The sequence below is a fragment of the Micropterus dolomieu genome, linkage group LG11 (assembly GCF_021292245.1).
Source record: "Micropterus dolomieu isolate WLL.071019.BEF.003 ecotype Adirondacks linkage group LG11, ASM2129224v1, whole genome shotgun sequence".
NCBI classification, from domain to species: domain Eukaryota; kingdom Metazoa; phylum Chordata; class Actinopteri; order Centrarchiformes; family Centrarchidae; genus Micropterus; species Micropterus dolomieu.
This window is the reverse complement of record NC_060160.1, coordinates 26,236,047-26,256,598: the sequence shown is the minus strand read 5'-3', so window position 1 is coordinate 26,256,598 and position 20,552 is coordinate 26,236,047. Positions and strand designations below refer to the sequence as shown.

The 20,552-nt window shown below is 42.6% G+C and overlaps 1 protein-coding gene across 2 annotated transcripts in view; it reads right to left on the bottom strand.

Moving 5' to 3' along the window:
- Positions 1-20,552, bottom strand: part of trappc12 (trafficking protein particle complex subunit 12) — a 34,332-nt gene that overhangs the window by 4,279 nt on the left and 9,501 nt on the right. For both annotated transcript variants that reach the window (XM_046061875.1, XM_046061876.1), the window contains exons 4-10: positions 12,552-12,665; positions 10,644-10,782; positions 7,174-7,286; positions 6,857-6,929; positions 5,579-5,652; positions 3,605-3,703; positions 1,752-1,855 (exon numbers count right to left, since the gene is read on the bottom strand). In XM_046061875.1, coding sequence (XP_045917831.1) covers positions 1,752-1,855; positions 3,605-3,703; positions 5,579-5,652; positions 6,857-6,929; positions 7,174-7,286; positions 10,644-10,782; positions 12,552-12,665 — 716 coding nt within the window. The remainder of the gene's footprint in view (positions 1-1,751; positions 1,856-3,604; positions 3,704-5,578; positions 5,653-6,856; positions 6,930-7,173; positions 7,287-10,643; positions 10,783-12,551; positions 12,666-20,552) is intronic.

Genomic DNA, 20,552 nt, shown 5'->3' with positions numbered 1-20,552 from the left:
ATCAGTCTGTGGCACTGCTCAGGTGTTATGAGAGCCCAGGTTGGTCTGATAGTGGCCTTCAGTTCTTCTGCATTGTTGGGTCTGGCGTATCGCATCTTCCTCTTCACAATACCCCATAGATTTTCTATAGGGTTAAGGTCAGGCGAGTTTGCTGTCCAATTAAGGACAGGGATACCATGGTCCTTAAACCAGGTACTGGTAGCTTTGGCTCTGTGTGCAGGTGCCAAGTCCTGTTGGAAAATGAAATCTGCATCTCCATAAAGTTGGTCAGCAGCAGGAAGCATGAAGTGCTCTAAAACTTCCTGGTAGACGGCTGCGTTGACCTTTGACCTCAGAAAACACAGTGGACCAACACCAGCAGATGACATGGCACCCCAAACCATCACTGACTGTGGAAACTTTACACTGGACTTCAAGCAACGTGGATTCTGTGCCTCTCCTCTGTCTTGTTCAAGAGTGGCTTGACACAAGGAATGCGACAGCTGAAACCCATGTCTTGCATACGTCTGTGCGTGGTGGTTCTTGAAGCATTGACTCCAACTGCAGTCCACTCTTTGTGAATCTCCCCCACATTTTTGAATGGCTTTTGTTTCACAATCCTCTCCAGGGTGCGGTTATCCCTATTGCTTGTACACTTTTTTTCTACCACATCTTTTCCTTCCCTTCGCCTCTCTATTAATGTGCTTGGACACAGAGCTCTGTGAACAGCCAGCCTCTTTAGCAATGACCTTTTGTGTCTTGCCCTACGTGTGCAAGGTGTCAATGGTTGTCTTTTGGACAGCTGTCAAGTCAGCAGTCTTCCCCATGATTGTGTAGCCTACAGAACTAGACTGAGAGACCATTTAAACGCCTTTGCAGGTGTTTTGAGCTGATTAGAGTGTGGCACCAGGTGTCTTCAATGTTGAACCTTTTCACAATATCCTAATTTTCTGAGATACTGATTTTGGGGTTTTCATTAGTTGTCAGTTATAATCATGAAAATTGAAAGGAATGAACACTTGAAATATATCAGTCTGTGTGGAATGAAGTTCCCTTTTTGAATGGAATTACTGAAATAAATCAACTTTTTGACGATATTCTAATTATAGGACCAGCACCTGTAATGCTTATAGCAGTGAACAATTATGCTAAAGGGTAGTGAAACCAGGTTGATCTCCACCATCTGTGGCAGTCAGGAAAAATAAAACAGAATTCCCCACACTGCCAACTTCTGTAATTATGTGTCTTGATAAGGGGTCGTGGATCAGGTCAGAGTTAATGGGATGCTGCCGAGGACTTCAGGGGTGTGGAGGACAAGATTCAACAATATTCTCACAGACTTTGAGGACAGGAGTATTTTCTCTGAATAAAGAACTGTAGTTTTTTGCTTTACGCACAGCTCTATATTTATTGTTCACATTTGTCCTGTTGTAAATTTCTAAAACAATGTAAACGTGTATAACTAAAACAACAGAATGCTATGAAAAACATGACTGTATGACGACATCAATCACCTGGCTTTGTGAAGTGAGCATCAATACTCTCTGTGAGAGTGAGGTAGGTTGTCACCTGAGCTTTACCTCAGACTCTACATCTCCCCAGGCCAGAGCTACACAGGTGTGACCTCCTGTGCTAAATCACACGCCAGGAGGAAGCACGAACCTGCAAAAAGCCCTGAAGGAAGCACTGCTACCATGGAGCGAAAATGATCCTGAGCAGCATAAAGTACACACATGCTGCATGGAGGTGCTAAATGCATGACACACACATACCTGTTCATCAGCACGCATGTGGTGTGGCTGGGCTGGCTCCCTTTCATCTGGCAGGCTTTCTCCACATCCTGGAAGTACCTCTCTGCTGTTTTAACATCTCCGATCTGGCCAAGAACAAAGTAGCAGCAACACATTAACCACTGATGTGTGTGTGTGTGTGTGTATTGTAAATACAGGGCAAGCACAAATAAATTAGATTAGATTTCGTGATCCCCCAGGGAAAACTGACTCTTTGCATCAGCAGAGACTACATACAAGAACATTACTAGAGAGAGATTTTTTCTAACAAAACAAACATGATGATAGTACAAAACGCCGGAGTAGTAAAGTTGGAGTGCTTATTTCATCCAGGTTTCCAGAAGTAGAAGTCCCGTTCATTTTCTCTGTAGGCAACATTATGTGACCAGCAATTGGAGCACTTCCACATTTGGCGACACGTGTGCATCTATTTGGACTCCCACATAAGACACACTTCAAGGATCGCCCTTTTCACCCATGTAACAATGAAAAATGCTAAAATCAGACATCATGTCACAATGATGCAGAAAAACTACCACACATTTGTCACTTCTAGGCTGGATTATTGCAATTCCTTGTTATCAGGCTGCTCAATTAAGTCCCTTAAGACTCCAGTTAATCCCGAATGCTGCAGCACGTGTTCAGACAAGAACCAGGAAAGGAGATCATATTTCTCCCATATTAACTTTTCTGCACTGGCTCCATGTAAAATCCAGAATAGAATTTAAAATCCTTCTGCTCATCAACAAATACTTTAATTGCCAAACACAATCTTATCTGAAAGAGCTCATAGTACATTATCACGCGACTACACCACTGCGCTCCCAGAATGCAGGGTTACTTGTGGTTTCTACAGTGTCCGAAAGTAGACTGGGAGCCAGAGCGTTCAGCTATCAAGCTCCTCTACTGTGGAACCAGGTTCCAGTTTGGGTTCAGGAGGCAGACACCATCTCCACATTTAAAAGTAGGCTTAAGACTTTCCTCTTTGATAAAGCTTATTGTTAGAGCTGAGTCCTGAACCATCTCTTTTAGTTATACCACTATAGACCTAGACTGCTGGAAGACTTCTCATGATGCATTGAGCTCATCTTTCCTTCTTTTACTTTACATCTGTAGGAAATCTTTTCACATTAATGCATGGTACTAACTCAACTTCTTCCCTCTCCCGTAGTTTTGTGTTTTCTCGTCTCTCTTCTCTCCTTCTGTCTCTTTCTGCAGGTGTTTCTGCCTCCAGAGCTGTAGAGTCTGGATCTGTGGTTGCAAGCCACCTACTACTCTCATGTTCCTGCTCCACACTTATATGGTGGGAATTGTTGGGTCTCTGTAAATAATATTACAAAGAGTACTCCTTAGACCTGCTCTATAGTGCAGTGAGATCATTTCTTTCGACATTCTTATTTTTCTCACGCAAGACTTAAATGAAAAAGGTCCATATCAATCTCATGTCCGTGCGTTAAATAGGGGGAGTTACGTGCTGTAACTACTTCTGGCAAACAACAGCTAGACGCAGAGCCTTCACAGTCTGATCTTGATATATGACCGTATATCTGACGGCACTCTTTCCACTGTAGAATTTCTCCCTTTAAAATCTCTGGTTGTGTTGGACCACCACCACTGAGCAGGTCTGGACCCAATATTGCTTTTTATTAATGACTTTTTGCACCAATTCAATGAAGTACCTTGATATATCAGGTATTTTATTTGCTGGATTAGCCAAAAATAGAAACTGTGTGGTTACTGAGAGGTGAGGATGGCTGTGTCTGCTCAGGGAATCAGTGTCTGATAATCTATCCATGGTGTGTATATGGTATATGCGTGTGTGTTAACATGCAGACCTGCAAGAAGATGCGTCCTATGCCACTGAGCAGCTGCACTTTCTGCTGGGGTTCATACTGGATGATGGAGTGATAGGTCTCCACAGCCAGAACATAGTCCTGAGCGAGAGAGAGAGAAAATAAACAATAAAAATACAAAAGTGAAAGTGGATGGATATGGAAGTAAAGAGAAGGTAAGAGTATGTGAGTAAGGTAAAATGAGGTTAACAGCAGAAGGCAGAGACAGGTGGAGGGCGAGCGAGGTAAAGAAGAGCAGAGTTGAGGTGTGGAGAGAGAGAGGGCATTAATCAAACATGTGGAGTATTAGCGGGCGTTGTGACCCTCCTCCCACCTCTACAGTGCTCTGCTGCACATCGCTCACATGGTGACTGGACTGTTGAGGGGGCGACTGAGAGAGGTCAGTGAGGTGTGTGTGTGTACTGGGGCACAGGTGCATGTATGTGTGTATTACAATATATTTTTTTTTGTGTGTTTTGATTGCTCTGGCTCAGTTTTCTCAAGTTTCCAAAATGACCAAAATCCCGCTGCTGTGTATCTAAGGGCTGATATTTCATTCCTCTGTGCCATAGAGCTCCATTGTTGTCCAGAAACTATTAAAAACACACCGCGCCCCAGTAGCTTACCGGGTATAGCTGCATGTCATCCCTTCTCCTTCTCCCACCTTTCCTGTCTCTCTTTATACAATAACAGCAAAAATGCCCCCCAAAATAATGAATATTTTAAAAACAAAAACCCTAACAGTGAGCCATAATGTTGGATGACATGAACAACTGTAGTTTATTTTGACTCAATCCCACATACACCATCCTGCTGCCCCAAATACTCACTGGAGCACCAAATGTAGATTATTCTGCTTCTGAAAATAATGCTCAACTAATATATTACTTCCTACTTTGACTAACATTTGCTAAAAACTACAGTGGCCAGCTCAGGAAATGGCTGAGGTTTTTCAAACAAATGAACATATCCTATATTTGTGAGCCGTTTTTAAAGATTTCAGTATGAACCAAGTCTCTAAGGGCTGAGTGCCACAGACGGGGCAGGAAAGTCTGAATGTACTGAGAGAAGAACCAACACATTGTTGCTTTCTGTCTTTCAATGGGATTTGTTGACAAAAAAATAAAAATAAAGTAGAACAATACGATTTAAAAAACTAACTACAAATGTACACACAATATTATTGTTGAACATTTTCCCTTGATTAAGGTATTGTTTTCCATTGACACTGGAGACTAGCTTGAGTTGTGTTCCATCACACTGAACACATCATGTCTAACTTGTCGTTTTGTTCCAATATAGTGATGCGTTAACACCTGTTTTAAGTGCATAATGACGTGAAAGGTGTACACAACATTTCCTTCCATAGATAATAAAACTGTGGGCTTAACATTCAGAGTACCCAACCCAAGTAAGTTTTTAAAAAAATCAGCCATTTAATTCTCCTCAAAGTGAATAGAAACTAGAGGTTGCCTGAAAGGTATCAAAAAATAAATTTTAACACCTTAAGCATGGTTTGATAAACAGTCAACCGTAATATGAAGCATGTATGATTTGTAGTAAATGTGCTACCAGATGCAAAATCACTGATCCTTTAAAGGTTAGAGTTTGGTTTATTGAAAGGGAAATGGAGCCAAAGCAATTGAATATGCTGTCATCTCAGTTCTCACCAATAGATGGCACTGTGGTTCTCTCTAGTGTCTGATCCCAACCTACACCCCCCAACCTCTCTCGCTCACTCATTCGCTCTCTCTCTCGTTCTCTCTCTCACTGACCAAGAATCCAATTAGTGGTCAGTCTGGGGGGATTTCACTGTGAATCCTCCACCAGCCTGGCATCAGAGATCTCACACACACACACACACACACACAAACACACACACACACACACACGCAGACTCAAGACACTCATACAGGGAGACATTCACTCCAACACACCATGACACACAAACTTGAGCAGACAAACACACACACATACCTTCATCAGCAGCAGACAGTTGGCCATGGAGTACATGACCCGGCTGAGGCGAGACCTCCACAGCTTAAGAGACACTAAACAGGGGAGAGAAGAAGAAGTCAGACAGACAGAGTTTATTTCCTTAAAGGGTGTCTTCTTAGTTTTGTTTCACCTCTCTTTTGGGCGTCCCTCTAATGTCACCCCACTCTTCCATCCTTCGCTCTTATCCCTCCATCCCTCTCATTACACCTCCCCTCTCCTCCTCTCCACCCCCTCAACACCCGGGTTTATTTTAAGGTGAGGAAAACACTGCAGCACACTTTCCTCTTTTCCCTCAGACAGAGCTCCCTGCGAAAGAGCTTGTGTGCAGGCCTATTAGTATTCATCGCTGCACACGTGCGTGTGCGTGTGTGTGTGTGTGTGTGTGTGTTGGAGGGAGAGCTAATCACTCAGTAGGGGTCTGATGTGTGAAGGCAAGGCCCTGCGTTATTGACTTGACTGTCGACTGTCTGCGTGGGCAGAGAGAGGAGAGACAGAGGGCACAGCTATTACACTGCTTTTAGAAGGGGGAGAAACTGGCAGAACCGGCACACCCTCACACATACATTCGTACACGCATCATCCTGCCAATTTTCCCAATTAAAAGCAAGTGTCTTAGTACATTTAGCTCAACTTCACCAAGTCTTGTTGTTGTTCATCTCCCTGAATTAGCTGATTAAATGGCTTCTTGTCGCTTTTAACACACCAAAAGAAAAACACACCGCCTTTGGAAAAGTTGCTGAATTAATGGTCACAGGACTTGCAAACATAGGACTCAGAGAACACTGCATTAAGATGCATGGCTATGGTGAGAAAATCTGAGAGATGAGAAGAGTAGATGAAGTCTATTAACATCAGGTTTTGTGGAGGTGTGTCTACCTAGAACTGGTGAGTTTCAGATAAAAGGTACTTGCGTATTTCCCCAGCACACACCAGCAGATGTGAGAGGATTGGATAGGATTGATCTGTATTGATCTGCTTGGCGTGAAGGGCTGGAGAGACCATTTGATATTCAGCGTGAGTACCGGAGCAGTGAGGTGCTAAACACTTTTAGAGCACTGCATTGGTGTGTTTGTGTGGCTGAAAGTGTGTGTATGTGTGGCCGAGGTATGCTGCAGTCCTGCACCAGGTGTACCTCTGCCTCAGTGGTTGTGTGTGTGTGTGTATTACCCTCTGGGGCCCATGACCTCACTCTCCTCCCACAGTGTGACGCAGTCTGGTACTGGGGCCAGGTCTATGTGTGAGCTTGTGTGTGCTTACCTTGCCGGTTCTCCTGTGTTAGAGTGATCATGCTGCCATCCTCAGCCAAGCCCTTCTCCAAGTTCTCCAGAATCTGTAAACAGATGACAGAGGGAGAAGTTGCTTCACTGCCAGTGCTGGAAGCTTTTTAAGTGCGTGTATTAGAATCTGCATATTCACTCTAAAATCCAACCATATTTGGCTGTTTACACAGGTGGGCTTAAGGATTTTTATGGCTAATGTGCTTTTCTGTGGGTGTGTAGTTTTTGTGTGAATACAACCCAGTTTGCATATCTTTATGTTCATCCAGAGGCTGTGTTTGTGTGTGTGTTACTAACAGTGAGGCAGACAGTTTTGAGATTGTGCAGGCGGTCCAGAGCCTCCTGGGGCTTGGCCAGGTACTGGGGAAGCTCGGCGTGGAGCAGCCGCATGGAGAACGGCACCATGGAGCCTGGACAGGAAGGGGAGGGGGGGCGGGGGGTGTACAAGAACAAAACAGGAGACAGAAGGAGAAAATGTTTGAGGGAAAGGGGAAAATAAGAAACAGGGTGGGATGAGGACATAACAGGAGAGAGAGAGAGAGGGAGAGAAGAAAAAAGAGGGAAGGCAGAGAGAGACAGAAAGACACAGAGTGCGAGATGAGAATATAAACCCATCCTCCCACACACAGACTGCACACAGCCCTGGAGGCAGGAACCTACAGATGGCATTGAGCTACGTATGGCTGCTTATTAAAGCCTCTCATCTCTGTGTGTGTGTGCTGCACAGCGCCATCACTCATCTTTCTGCCTCATCCCTCTGTCTCTCGCTATCTCTACATCATTCACACTGTCTCACACACATGCAGAGCCACACATATCCCTGAGGAAGAGTCTATACTCAGGTGAGTCCCTGGGCTTTGATCAGGGTCTCTTTGATATTGTCATCAGATCTAAAGATCAGCTAGCTGGTCCGTCTTTGGCTCCTGCTTCTGTCTGTGTATCTCAATTTCTATCTCTCTTGTCTATCTTCTTGTGCTTTCTGCTACCCTTTCTACAGTACAAAATACAAACTAATTTCCCCCAATTTACCCCAGTGTCCAGTGTGCTCTCTTTTGGTTTGATTATTTGTTCTGTCTCTCTTGGGTTTCAGCAAGATTTACCAGCTTAGCATGACGACTTTTAATACCGTTACAGTGTCAGAATTAAGTGTTAATAACAGAGAAGAAATACAACCCATGAAACCTCAACATAGAAAAGACCTCGAAAACTAAATTTAGCCAATTTAGGAAGCTGCTTAAGAAGCTGTGTCGAACCAACCAATTTTATATAACTCTACTCTGTCAGAGTGTAAAGTGGCAAAGTCTGCAGGCAGTTGTGATACAGGAGTTGATGTTCCAATAGGGGTGTGCCATCTCTCACTGTTCACAATATATCTGTATAATTTTTAATATGATTTTAACAAATTCATATCGTGATAATGACAGTATTCAGACTTGTTGACGAGAAGTCGCCATACTGTTTCACCGAGCAACACCAAGCATGGCTGAAAGCAAAAGTAACATTGCTACCAGCTCCACGGTAAAGGAAGTACAACAACATATTTTACCAACTCAAGCACAAGCACCTGGCTGAATATGAGAGAGAAAGAAGAACTTTCATTATTTTGTCATATTGTCAAGAATATCATTATCGCAGAAATACCCTGATATATCGTGATATCATTTTAGGGCCATATTACCCCGCCTATAGTATAAATATATTTCTTGAATAAACTGTGTTTCTGGCAAGTTAGCAAACTGGTAGATGGCAAGCCAACTAGCTACTGTGGTTCATTGTGGGCTATGCCAGCTGCAGTAGTTTGCTTACTATCCCTGCAAATAGACACAAGCAGGGACACAGCTACCACTGAGAATTCCTCAGCAACATGTCGAGTTAGTTAGGGGTTATTCTACAACTATACACACAGTACACATGTTGGATTTATAAAGCTGATTTGATAATATTTTCTTTTGTATTTTAAAATATGACAATTTTTAGGACAAAAATAAAACAAGTCAAACTAAAAGGGATTTAGTGTTTTCCAACATAATTACATACCTGACAGTGTAGAGAAGGCTTTGAAAGTAAACTTTAGACCATAATGTAAGTAGTTAAAATGTATAGAAAATGTAATTAAACAAGCAAACTAATAAATAAAAGTTAAGTATTATTTTAGTATTTTAGTATAAAATCTAAATATATGAATTCACGATTTCCAAAATCCTGGCTCAACGTCACCAACTTTCCAGCCACACTTATTTTGCATAGATGTGTGAAATTTGCTGTATCCCTTTCTGGTCGTCAGTTGGTGGCAGATGGGCGCCACAAAAAACTGAGCAATGCGCCAACAAAAGGCAGGGAAAAAGAGGACTGCTAGCAAAAGCAAATGTAACAATGCAGGTTAAAAAAAAAAACACTTTTTGCACATTTGTGATACACATATTTTGGTGAAAACACTGAATGTAAACAGAACTGTGTTTGGCATCATCATATCTAAGAACTTTAAATTCAATTTCAAACACTTGGACCAGCACTAACTGTCTGCCTCAGCATATTAATACATTTCCCCAGTCTAGTCTGCATGCTCATCTTTTTGTTTGGCTGACATTAAACCAATTGACTCTGACTTTCAAAAGCAGAGACGGATACTCATCCAGCCGATGAATAAAAGCACAGACCCCCTTTTCAAAAGAGGCCGGGTTAGCATTTGACCACAAGTTCATTTCATGCAGCCTGTGAGAAGACTGATGCATCTCTCTCTTACTTTACTGATTAAAACATAAAAGAAATTCAGATGAAAGTAAAATATAAAGATACAGCTTTAAAAATGACATATGAATGCTACTTGTCAGGCCTGCGGCATTTAGGTCTTAATATTTCTGTGTCCAAATTCGGACCCAACTTTTCATTTGGCAAACAAATTAATAACTGACAAACATTGATTCCTTTTCTACCGTTCAGTCGATCTTAATTCTTCAGAGAGTGGTACATGGGCAGCCGTCTCTTAAGGCGTTCAAAGAGTGTGATCATGGGTAATGGATAGTCGATTCAAGCGTTGGGCCAGAGAAATGTTCAACTTCTGATGCCAGGCTACACAACTCGTGCCAGTTTGCTTGCGAGCACCTAGCGGGGCACAAAGTGTTTAAATTGAGCAATGGAAAGTCAATCGGTGCTCTCTTTAGAAGTGTGCTATTCTTTTTTTTCTACGAGTGTGTGTGTGTGCGCGCAGCTGTCTCTCTGCTACTGCCTTCACTGTGGTAGCCCGAGGGGCGAAGCAGATCCAAAGTAATGGGAATACATTAGGGAGCAATTCATGCATTGAAAAAAAGAGGAAAAACAAAACCAAAGAACTGTTGGAGACAAGAAGAGTTGTTGGAGCTTCTCGACAATACAGTCTAATATCAAGCTCCTGGCAGAAACTTTCCTTTGAATATTTAATAGGACAGTGGTGGTATGCTTGTGTATCCTAAAAACGTGGGTAAAATGTAAAATCCTTCTGGAGAGCAGGCAAATAACACATTTAAAACTCACAGATAAGAGTTTCACAGCAACCTTTCAGCATTATCATGAATGAATGCTATTCAACCTTCAGTCAGCTTTCAGAGAGAATTCATAGAGCAGCTTTTGGACGTATGAATGTCTGAAAATATATGAAATAATGCATGATTTTACAATGAAAGAGTTGCTATATAAAAGTTTTTGATCAGTACCAAAAGGTCAATAATAATGACCTCAAAGGACGGAGGATGGTATGGTTTTATACAAGCTGAATGTGTGTATGTGTATACCTCTCCTCCCGGGGTAAACAGTGGGGTAGTACTCATAGTAGAGGTCTGGTTGATCTAGGTTGCCAAAGGGTTCAAACTCCAGCTCAGCATTTTGGAAAAGGTTCAGCTTAGTCAGGAGGGCCAGCCGCACAAACCAGAGCTGGAACGAACACACACACACACACCTCCCTCTGTTTGTTAAATGTATAAAACATCAATGAATTAAGAAAGACTCAAGAAATGTTTGGCAGTTAGTTTGGTCGAAAAACAAACATCGTAACAAAATGTCTTGATTTTCATTGTATAGTCATAACATTTCTATTTATAATGTAATCCATCATTACATATTTGGGTTTTACATTGGCGACCTAGATATGTACTGTAATTTTCAAAAGAGTCAAATATAACAATACATTTTAAACAGTAATCGTCTCTATGTATAAGCTGTGTAAAGTTTATTCACATCTGGAGGGCACAGGCTGTTCCAGGAGCATGTTATGTAGATTCTCATGAACATTTGACAACACACAGCCCCATATGCACTTGGACATAAGCCCAGGCAGATGCAGCTGTATCCTGATAGAGTCGAGGATGGACTACCTCCCAGTGAGACAGAAAACATGGAAGGATGCAGAAGTGCCTGAGCAGCATGGGAGCCACCAAAGGATGACAGAGGCTAGCAGAGTTTGTAGGGGGTATTAAGGTGTTTATAGTTTAACATCTTGAACTAGGAGAGGAATTCAGGAGGAAACAGGTAGCCTCATGAAAATGTTGTCTGATGATGTAAAGCATGTAGTCTGTGCACTTCAGTGCAATTTTTGTTAAAGACATTTTATAATGCCATCTAAAGCGACAAGAAGTTATGAGACAGTATTATGATTTGTGTGATTACTTCTATACTGCTTTGAAGCTAGGGAGAAACAATATGTCTAAGACTGCAGTTGCATAAAATGACCATACTGACTAACCTATCTATACATAGATTATATGTTCATTCTTATATAACTTGCTACAGTACTAGCAGTCTGTGAAAGTGCAGTGTAGCGCTAATGTCCTGTGGGCAGAACAGCGTGTGGTAAAAGGTTAAAAGAGCTCCCCAACAGTCATCGTCTTGTTATGATGCATTTTGCTTTGGGATAAGGCGATATTTTTGTTGACCTTATGGCTACAGTTTGGGCAAGCCAGTTAAGCAAAAAAAAAAAAAGAGTAATTAATTAAAAAGGGGGATAAAAAAGTCTAAGACTAAGCACAGAAATAACATTTAAAGAACACATTTAAAAGCTGGACTTGGAAATTGTGGCAGGATGTTTAAGAAAAGGCAACAAAATGGTCGATTCATTCTGGGTTCATGCACGCAGTGTCTGCCACAGTGGTGGCCTTCTTAATGAGCTCATGCAGCCATCCATCTTCTGGGTAGAGCCCCACAAACACAGGCATAAGAATGTGCAAGCAGCAATGCAGACAAAACACATAAAAAAGGACAGTAATGCAAACAACAAAACTAGCATTGAAAAATATCTTGTCCTTTCTTACAGATGTCTGTGTTAGTGGTAATGTCTACCATACTGTGCAGATGTATTATAGCAGAAGTACAATTTCACCTACCCCTGAAGTGAAACTCATAACATAATATCACTCAAAAATAATTATTTCATCAGTTTGGAAATAACCCCCCCTCCAAAAAACAAATGTAATGAACTCCTAATCAGTGAAATGGTTATACAATATCAGCGAGGATATTTAATTACATTATTCTTTAGTGCATTATTGGGTTTATTTTCAACTAAGTGCAAAATGTATTTAATTGTCAAGTGCTGTTTGCATTCTGTATAACTCGACATGTCTTGGCTTCACTCTCCAACACCCACAAACACACAGAGACACAAGCAGATGAATGGATGGATGAAGAGAAAGTCACTGGCATCTTACCTGCAGTGAGTCGGTGGTGTGGGAGGTTGGCTGGCCAGCCTTTCCATATCCTTGACCATGAGCTGACAGCAGCCGACCTGTCAGATCCACTGCAGCCCGCCAGTTCTTACTGCTCTGCAGGGGGAGAAAAGACACAACACACTGGATCTGAAACACACACCATGACTGACTGATGGAAACATGGAAGACGACGTAGGGCTTAAACATCACCATCACAAACACACACAAGAGGGCACATCACTAACTAAGGTATCGGTATGTGACATGGCTAGTGACAGCTACGTAGTATTTACAAAGTTCTGGGAACGTGACAAAATCAGAACAAGGTCCAACAGGGCAAAAATAATTAATTCCAGTTCATTCAGAACCTGGGAAACAGCAGATTTAAAACAATCTCAACTTAAAGTCCACTTACTCGCTGGTTCTGGACCTTTCACGCAGTTCCTACTCCTAGATTGAGTTTCATCAGTTACAATGGAAATGGAGACATTGAATAATTACATGATTGTAAGTATCCCTGAGGCTGTGTCCAAAATAACTCAGAAATCACTATATTTACTATCCCCTATTTTATTTGAGTGTGTGAATTCTGATTGTAAAATGTATGATTTATATAGTGCCCTCAAAAAAGTAGTGCCAATTGAATGCACACTACTTCTGATAACAATCCCCCAATGAAATGCATGCTTTTTTTAATAAAGAAAACTACAGTTGTGAGACACTACAACTGTCTGTTACTGTAGGAAATGAGGGAGGGATTTCAGACACTAGGACTCCTCATCAGCTGTTGCCATTAACTGTCCTGCTCGACTTTTAAGGCAACATAGACGCGAAAGTGTTCAGAATAATGGAAAGTTCTGTGACAACTGAACTACTTCATCTGCTGTCGAAGACCATGAAATATGGCCGATTACAATTTCCTAAGACAGTTACGTGACAATGATATGAAACAGAGAAGAGCAGAAATCCTCACATTTGAGAAGCTATAACTTGTTTTTGCTTGATAAATGACAAACAATCACATAAATTAATCGACTAATTGTTTCGTTTTTTTTACATAGGATTGATGGCCAAATCTATCAAAATAAGACTCAAATTTTAATAAACCTAGGGTAAGGTAGGGTATGCAATTCTACAGAAATCCAGTACCATGACAAATACCATGCTATAGAGCGACACAGCAAGTAATGTAACTAACGTTAGCTAAAGTTGTGGGTGAGTAAACTGTTGCTACAGTTGCTGCTGAGAAGCAGAGGGGAGGAGACGATCCCAGAGCCAGCACACCAGATCCAGAGACTATAGCAAACATCCCAACAACAGCATATCTTGGCCAACCAGAAAGTAAGCTGAATGTCCATGGGTGAGTCAGTTAACGCGTGACACACAAATCATGGCTGGAATAGTGTTGCGATGCTCGGTCTGATCCAGATTATTTGTTTCCCATTTAAAGAGCCAGGGCTGTGTGCAAAAGAAGGAAAAGTAGTACAATAATAAAAGAGCAGGACTTCTGTGAGACAGCGTAAAATAGAAATCACAGGGAAGCACTTTTTTAAGACCTTGAATTTACAAGAGATAACATTTAGGAGAGCTAAAGGCTCGTGCAGACTAGATACCTTTCAGCGTCGGCAGATCGCCGTGCTGTTCACACTACACAACTTGCCGTCTTGTGACGGGAATCTTGCAGACGCGGCGTTCACACTACATGACGTATCGGTGACAGGGGGTCACACACTACACGAACTGACCGCGGCTCCGTCACCCAACGGCCGGTCTCCAAACCACGTTTTGTCAAGAAAACACACATGAAATGTGAAACGGGAAATGATGCGAACCTTCACATGAAACACCTGTTGTTTGTTATTATAAAGATAGCAATTATAAAGACAAAGAATCTGGGTGAAAAAATGGATTAGCACACGCAGGTAGCAGGGATTGTCTGAGCTACAGAGAGCTGGAGGTGAGTTTAGTGTTCTGCGGTGAAAAAGTAGCTGCCTGCTCTTATTGGCTGGATGTGGATGTCCTCCAGATATTTGTCATGCTAGATATCTGGCTGCCGTCTGCGATGTGTCAGCGATGCGTCAGGGAGCCGTTTTGATTCGTCGTTGAGTAGTTCACACATGACCACTGGCGACCGCCGATCGATTGCTGATTTACCCCAGATCACAGTCTGATGGTCGTCGAGCTCACCGACTGGCAAATCGGGCTTAATATCAGGTAGTGTGAATGAGGCTTTAGATGCAAAAGAAAGGGATGTTCATCTTACTAATCATCTGATATGACAGTTTCAACTCCAAACTGTTAATGTGACATCTAATGCTGCAAAACAATAGCTACTACAGATGAAATAAGGAGTGTGTTTAAGGGTTTACACTGATGTGGAGAACTGTCAGCCATTCAGGCTGGAGGACAAAGCGCCACTCACACACAAGTGAGCATGCATACACACACACACACGCACACACACGCACCTTGATATTAGCAGCATCTGCTTCCACAGGAGGGGGTACAATAGGTAAGAGGGGAGCAGAGGTGGGAGGGGGTGTTGAGTCGCCCCACCCCATCACCACACATGACAAGGTCGGCTTGCCGATTGGTCCTAAGTGCTGTGCCATTCATCACAGCCAGGGAGCTAATTAGGAGAGAGAGGAAGAGAGGCGGCTACTTCCTTTCTAGTCATCTTTATCACAAAACTCATCACCCATTTCCCCACTCTCTTTCTATGTTGTAGCTGTGCTCTTCCCCATTCATCCTCTCTCCTTCTTCCTCTCCTCCTTTTTCCTCTTGCCTCTCTTGCTGCCCTCTCTCTCTCTCCTCAGAATTCTTCAATACTTTCTTCTCCCTCAATCTTGATGGTTCCTCTTGTCTTTCCTCTCCCTTCTTCCTCCACCCGCTCTGACTCTCATTTCTGTCTTCCTTCTCTTCCCGCTGTCATTTCTTCCTCCTCTATCATGCCTTTCTCATCCCTAACCCCCCTCCTCCTTTCATCTCCTCTCCTGCCCTGTGCCAGTAGCTGCGCTGCCTCTGAATCTTCATTAGGGGGGGAAATGAAGCTGAAAACGAGGAGGCAGCCTGGACGGCCAAAAGCAGCTGCAGTCACTCACACACTCACACACACACACACACACACTTTCTACAGTACGCTACAGTACACTGCTGCCCTGCCACAGGGCACAAGAAAACAGGTGTGCGAGCGTGTGTTTCTAGTTGTCTGTCTGAGATTGGGATGTGGCGTGAGAAGGGAAAAGAGAAATGCCATGTACAGTAGCTGCATTCCCACACACACACACACACACACACACACAGTTGAGACAGGGCACAGAGGGATAAGGGGTTTCACTAAAGGATAAGCAGGCTGTGGATGGAATGAAGTCTGGCCAACATGTAGTAAAAGAGAATGTCAAAGTTGGCCATGGTGGATGTAAGAAGAAAAAAATAAAATAAATAAAGCAGAAACTCTGGGCAAAAAGATTTGTAAGAAGAAAAAATGGAGTAGTGGATAGCAGAGTGAAGAGAAGGAAAGCTGAGTGGAGGGAGCTGCAGAGAGGCACCACAAGGAGACAAAAGTGAAATATCCCCACAAAGCTGTAAAAGTGAACTTCACCTCAGGTCCTATATAACGATGCAGAATCGCTGCTAAGCATAGCTTTATGGTATAATATTATCTTACAGCAGCCTATAATTTTAGGTCTCGACCCATACCAACCCAAACTAAACATTACAGGCATACAGTAATACATTAGCTGTGATTTGAGTGGACAGCAGGCTGGCTTTGTGTTTTGAGAGGCCATCTTCTGTGTCCACAAGGTCACAGGGTCTGTCTCTATTAAAGATAGTATGTGATTGTGAGCGTCGTTGAGTGAGATAATGATGGACGACTCTGCCCCACTGTCATCTCAAATGGTTGAACCTGAGCTCTGACCCCACTGACATAAAAAGTGTAAGAACAATCACAGATTGGATTGTTAAACATGCTAATCTAATGTCTTGTCTCCAACTGTCAGCATACATTATAGAGAGTGAAATTCATATTCTATCTTTTCAGTTTCTCTGGGTAAACTTTCGTCTAGTAGCATTTTTCCACAGACATGGTGTAGCCTGCTTTAGCCACACAGTGCTATGCCAATCTTTGATCACATGCATTTCACTATTGTTGTCATGCTTAGTAGCAGGGCTCACCGGGCCAGTCCATGACAATTTCCTCCCTCAAACCAAGCCGAGTCTTGGCTCAACACATGGGCTAGAGTGGTGAGAAAACGCACCATTTCTCTCGACCAAAGACAAACGACTCGTAACGGAAAGTCCCTGGTTTGGAATGAGGTTTCACTACTATGTTTGTAATTTCATCTAAGAGATGTCGGCCTCATTGTTTCCTAGCTGTTTCCTTACAGCCATATTGGTTGCTGCTAATGCAAACCAAGCATTTCCTTTCAAAGCTTCCCATTAGCAAACCATTGGGAGTTTTTTTAAAGATTGGTTTTCGGGCATGTTTGGCATTAAATGATAGTATATGGTCGACAGACAGAAAGGAAATGTGTGGAGAGAAAAAGAGGGATGACATGCAATAAAAGGTGACCAGATTCAAATTGAAGACGTAGAGATGTTAGCATTGTAGTAGTCCTAGCTCCAAGGAAGCATATGGCACTTGTGATTGGTTAGCAAGTCTTTCACACAAAGATAATAACGGAATGAATCTGTAACTGCACGACTGTTTAAAATGGGCCAAGATGCAATGTATAATTAACCTATATTTTAATCACCAAAGTCATTAGGTCTAGGCCATTATAATCCCTAGAACAAAGCTCAGTGAAATGTACCAAAATATAGAAAGTGTTTGTTGATAGTATGCCATGAATGCAAAACAAACCTCCAAAGGTTTGAATGATTTCAAACCTAAGACCAACCAAAGTAAAAAAACAACAATAGGCTGATGGTGATTAATAATTTAACTCAGGATAAATGACTCTGCATAACACACAATCAGATCCCCCCAAATCAAATAAGGAGACATTACCATGGTGATTTACTACCAGTGACATGAGGAATTGACTACAGAGGCTTGGTGAAAGAAGTGTGAGGTCGGATAGGGGAGGGGAGAAGTCAGATATGACACCACACAGTAACAGTGTGGTATTCAAGCTGGTTCCCAAGGTAAGTGCTCAAAACTAGCCACTGAGGTAGCTAAACATGAGGACACGTTAGCAAGTGTCACCCATCATGGATATCAGAGACGTTTTAGAGGAGACACGCCACTTAATCATATCCTCAGTACAACTCTATGGGGAAAGCCTGTAACGGCAAAGATGGCAGTTATCCTGCCCCTCCTGCTAGAAAGCCAATCGTTTGCTTTTAACAGCCAAAGCGGAAATCATATTTCAGCCAGTCATGTGGCTCCACTGACATAAGGGTCTGTTTAACTTCTACTTCGCATGCGTGGAAGTGGTGACGTATGTGATGACGCTTATTTACCTTATTTTGGGGCAAAGTTGTCAAACTTTTTCAGCGATTTTTATCAGATTTGAATGCTGTTTCTATTCATGTAGTTTTTATGTCCTGATGACCTGTATAATTGCAGTTCTGGCTCTCTCCCCATTCATTTAGATAGGAGCCTGGTCTTGGAGGCGTTGCCAAGATGGAGGCCGAGTGGCATGACTTGCCTATAAGGACTTTGTGGATATCTGTGGACATTCACCTATGAATACCTTAAATTTAAAGAAAGCACGTGCCTAAAGCACATAGCCTACATCATTAAATTGATTGTAGATAACAAGTCTAACAAATTTGTGCAATGAAAATGTGCACTTTTCTGCTCTCTCTCTTACACACCCAGACACACAAACAAATAATGAGTCTTTTCGCAAATTTAAAAGGGGTGAGGCCTCTAAATGTGTTGAAGATTGTAAGATCAGGGTGCCTCTCCTTTGGTGAATAACCCCCCCCCCGCATAACAAAGCTTGATGAACAAACAAACGCCCACTTGTTCTCTCACAGGAGCTGATGCCTCCAGGAGAATCAGACTTAAAAAGGCTTCCTCACACCAGCTTTGGTTGACACAGGAAGCTCCCGTCCTACTTTAATTAAGCCGCGACATTTGGATTACACAGAGGGTGTTGGGAAAAAAACCCATTTGTAATATCCCAAAAGTGCATCCCAGTCATTGCAATGACAGCTAACTTTACTTTGATGCCTCTATAGCTGCTCTACAAACACTTGAACCAGAGGACAGAATACTGCCCCCAAGCTGGAAGATTGCCTGCTTGGCTACTGTTCCAGTATGAACTTCAGACAGCAGCCATTTTGTCTCCCACTGGGCATAACTGGACTCTTCAAACAGTATCACTGAGAGAAGTCTGGATAAACTGGCTATAACATATTATGTAAAGACACCGTACTAGCTCATGACTTGTAAGAGAACTCCACATAAAACTCCCCAAGATGGTTCTACACAGCTTCCAAGTTATGCTCCTCTGGGTAATCAGTGGTTGGATTGACTAGTGGGTAACTCGATAGCTTTTGATGGTTTGGTTGTCAACAATAACAGCATGTCCCACTTCCCTTTTCCTCTGAGCGAGCTGCTAAAGATTGTGTTTAAGAGAATTTCTGTCTCTGGCTTGATTCACATCTAACGACTCCCTAAGCCACCGTACGCTTCTCCAATATTGCAAGACCTGAAGTTGACACTAACCTATTTCTTAAGGTTACTGATTGGCCATCATTTCAGTTTTGCTAAAATTGTACTTACAAAAATAATTGCTGAGATCTGGGAACACAGTGGCATCACTCCAATAAGTCCAATGGGGAAGAAACATGAGCTCTCAGATGATTATGATTTGTTGTCCGAATACATCTTAAGAACAGTCGCAACCGATGGTGATGACACACACAGACATTCCCCTGAAGACATGTTGTGCACATGAAATGTGACAGTAGTGTGGAACACCAAAATTAATAGGATTCATCCTCTAGCCAGCATGGACATCTGTACCAACCAATGGTTGTTGAGACATTTCACTAAAAAACAACGTCAACCTCATGGTGGTGCTAATGTGTGGACAGAATTTCACAGCAATCCATCCAATAGGGCTCATAGTGAGACATTTAAGTTTGGACCAAAGTGGTGGGAAGACCGACAGCGTGGCTAAAAAGCACCTACCAGTTTAACACTATACCGGCTGGTGATAAGTGGCACCTGTTGTACAGGACTGACATGTTGTTTCTCTCTGGCACACAGCTTTGGCATACCAACAGACAGCAGTGTCGTGTTTCAAGAATTGTCATATGCCATCAGCGAGTGCTTATGCGCCTGTGTAACACAAGTGAAGTAATGTTTATAAGTCAGCAGAACTTCAGCAGCATGCCAGAAGTCAACCATGGCATATCACTAAGAATCAGCATGTCGACTAAAACAAGAGTGGCAGACCATCAATGTCTCTTGGTTATGCAATGTCATGATTGCCAATATAAATGATGGCAAAGGGTACAGAAAGGATTCCTGTAATAAACAGGAATGATCCTTTATGCTGCATATTAACGGGTTAAACTCGATCTGTACTTTTACAATAGGTCTGAGCATATGGCTGCAGCCAACATAAACAGATGAAGGTGAAAACAACTACCACTAAGGTTTAAATATGCCCTTCAGTGCTACAAAAGCTGACAGGGCATTACCCAGACCCTGGCTTGCAAATGGTGGTGGAAATGACAGCCATGTAAAAAGGTTAGGATAATGACAAGTAAAGGTTACAGGAATGATATCAAAGTGCGATGCAGCAGCTGGGTCGTTGCAGTGATTATGGGGGTGTGTCTGTCTGACCCAGCCAAGGTGGGTCTCTCTCGCGCGCACACATGCACACGCGCGCGCACACACACACACACACACACACACACACACAGAGCTGGCCCCTGGCCCAGACGGCATCACACTGTGGGAGGAAAGAGAGGTTAGAGTCTCTAGCGGATAGTACAGAGGGAGGGGAGAAAGAGACAGAGATGAAGGAGAGGCGG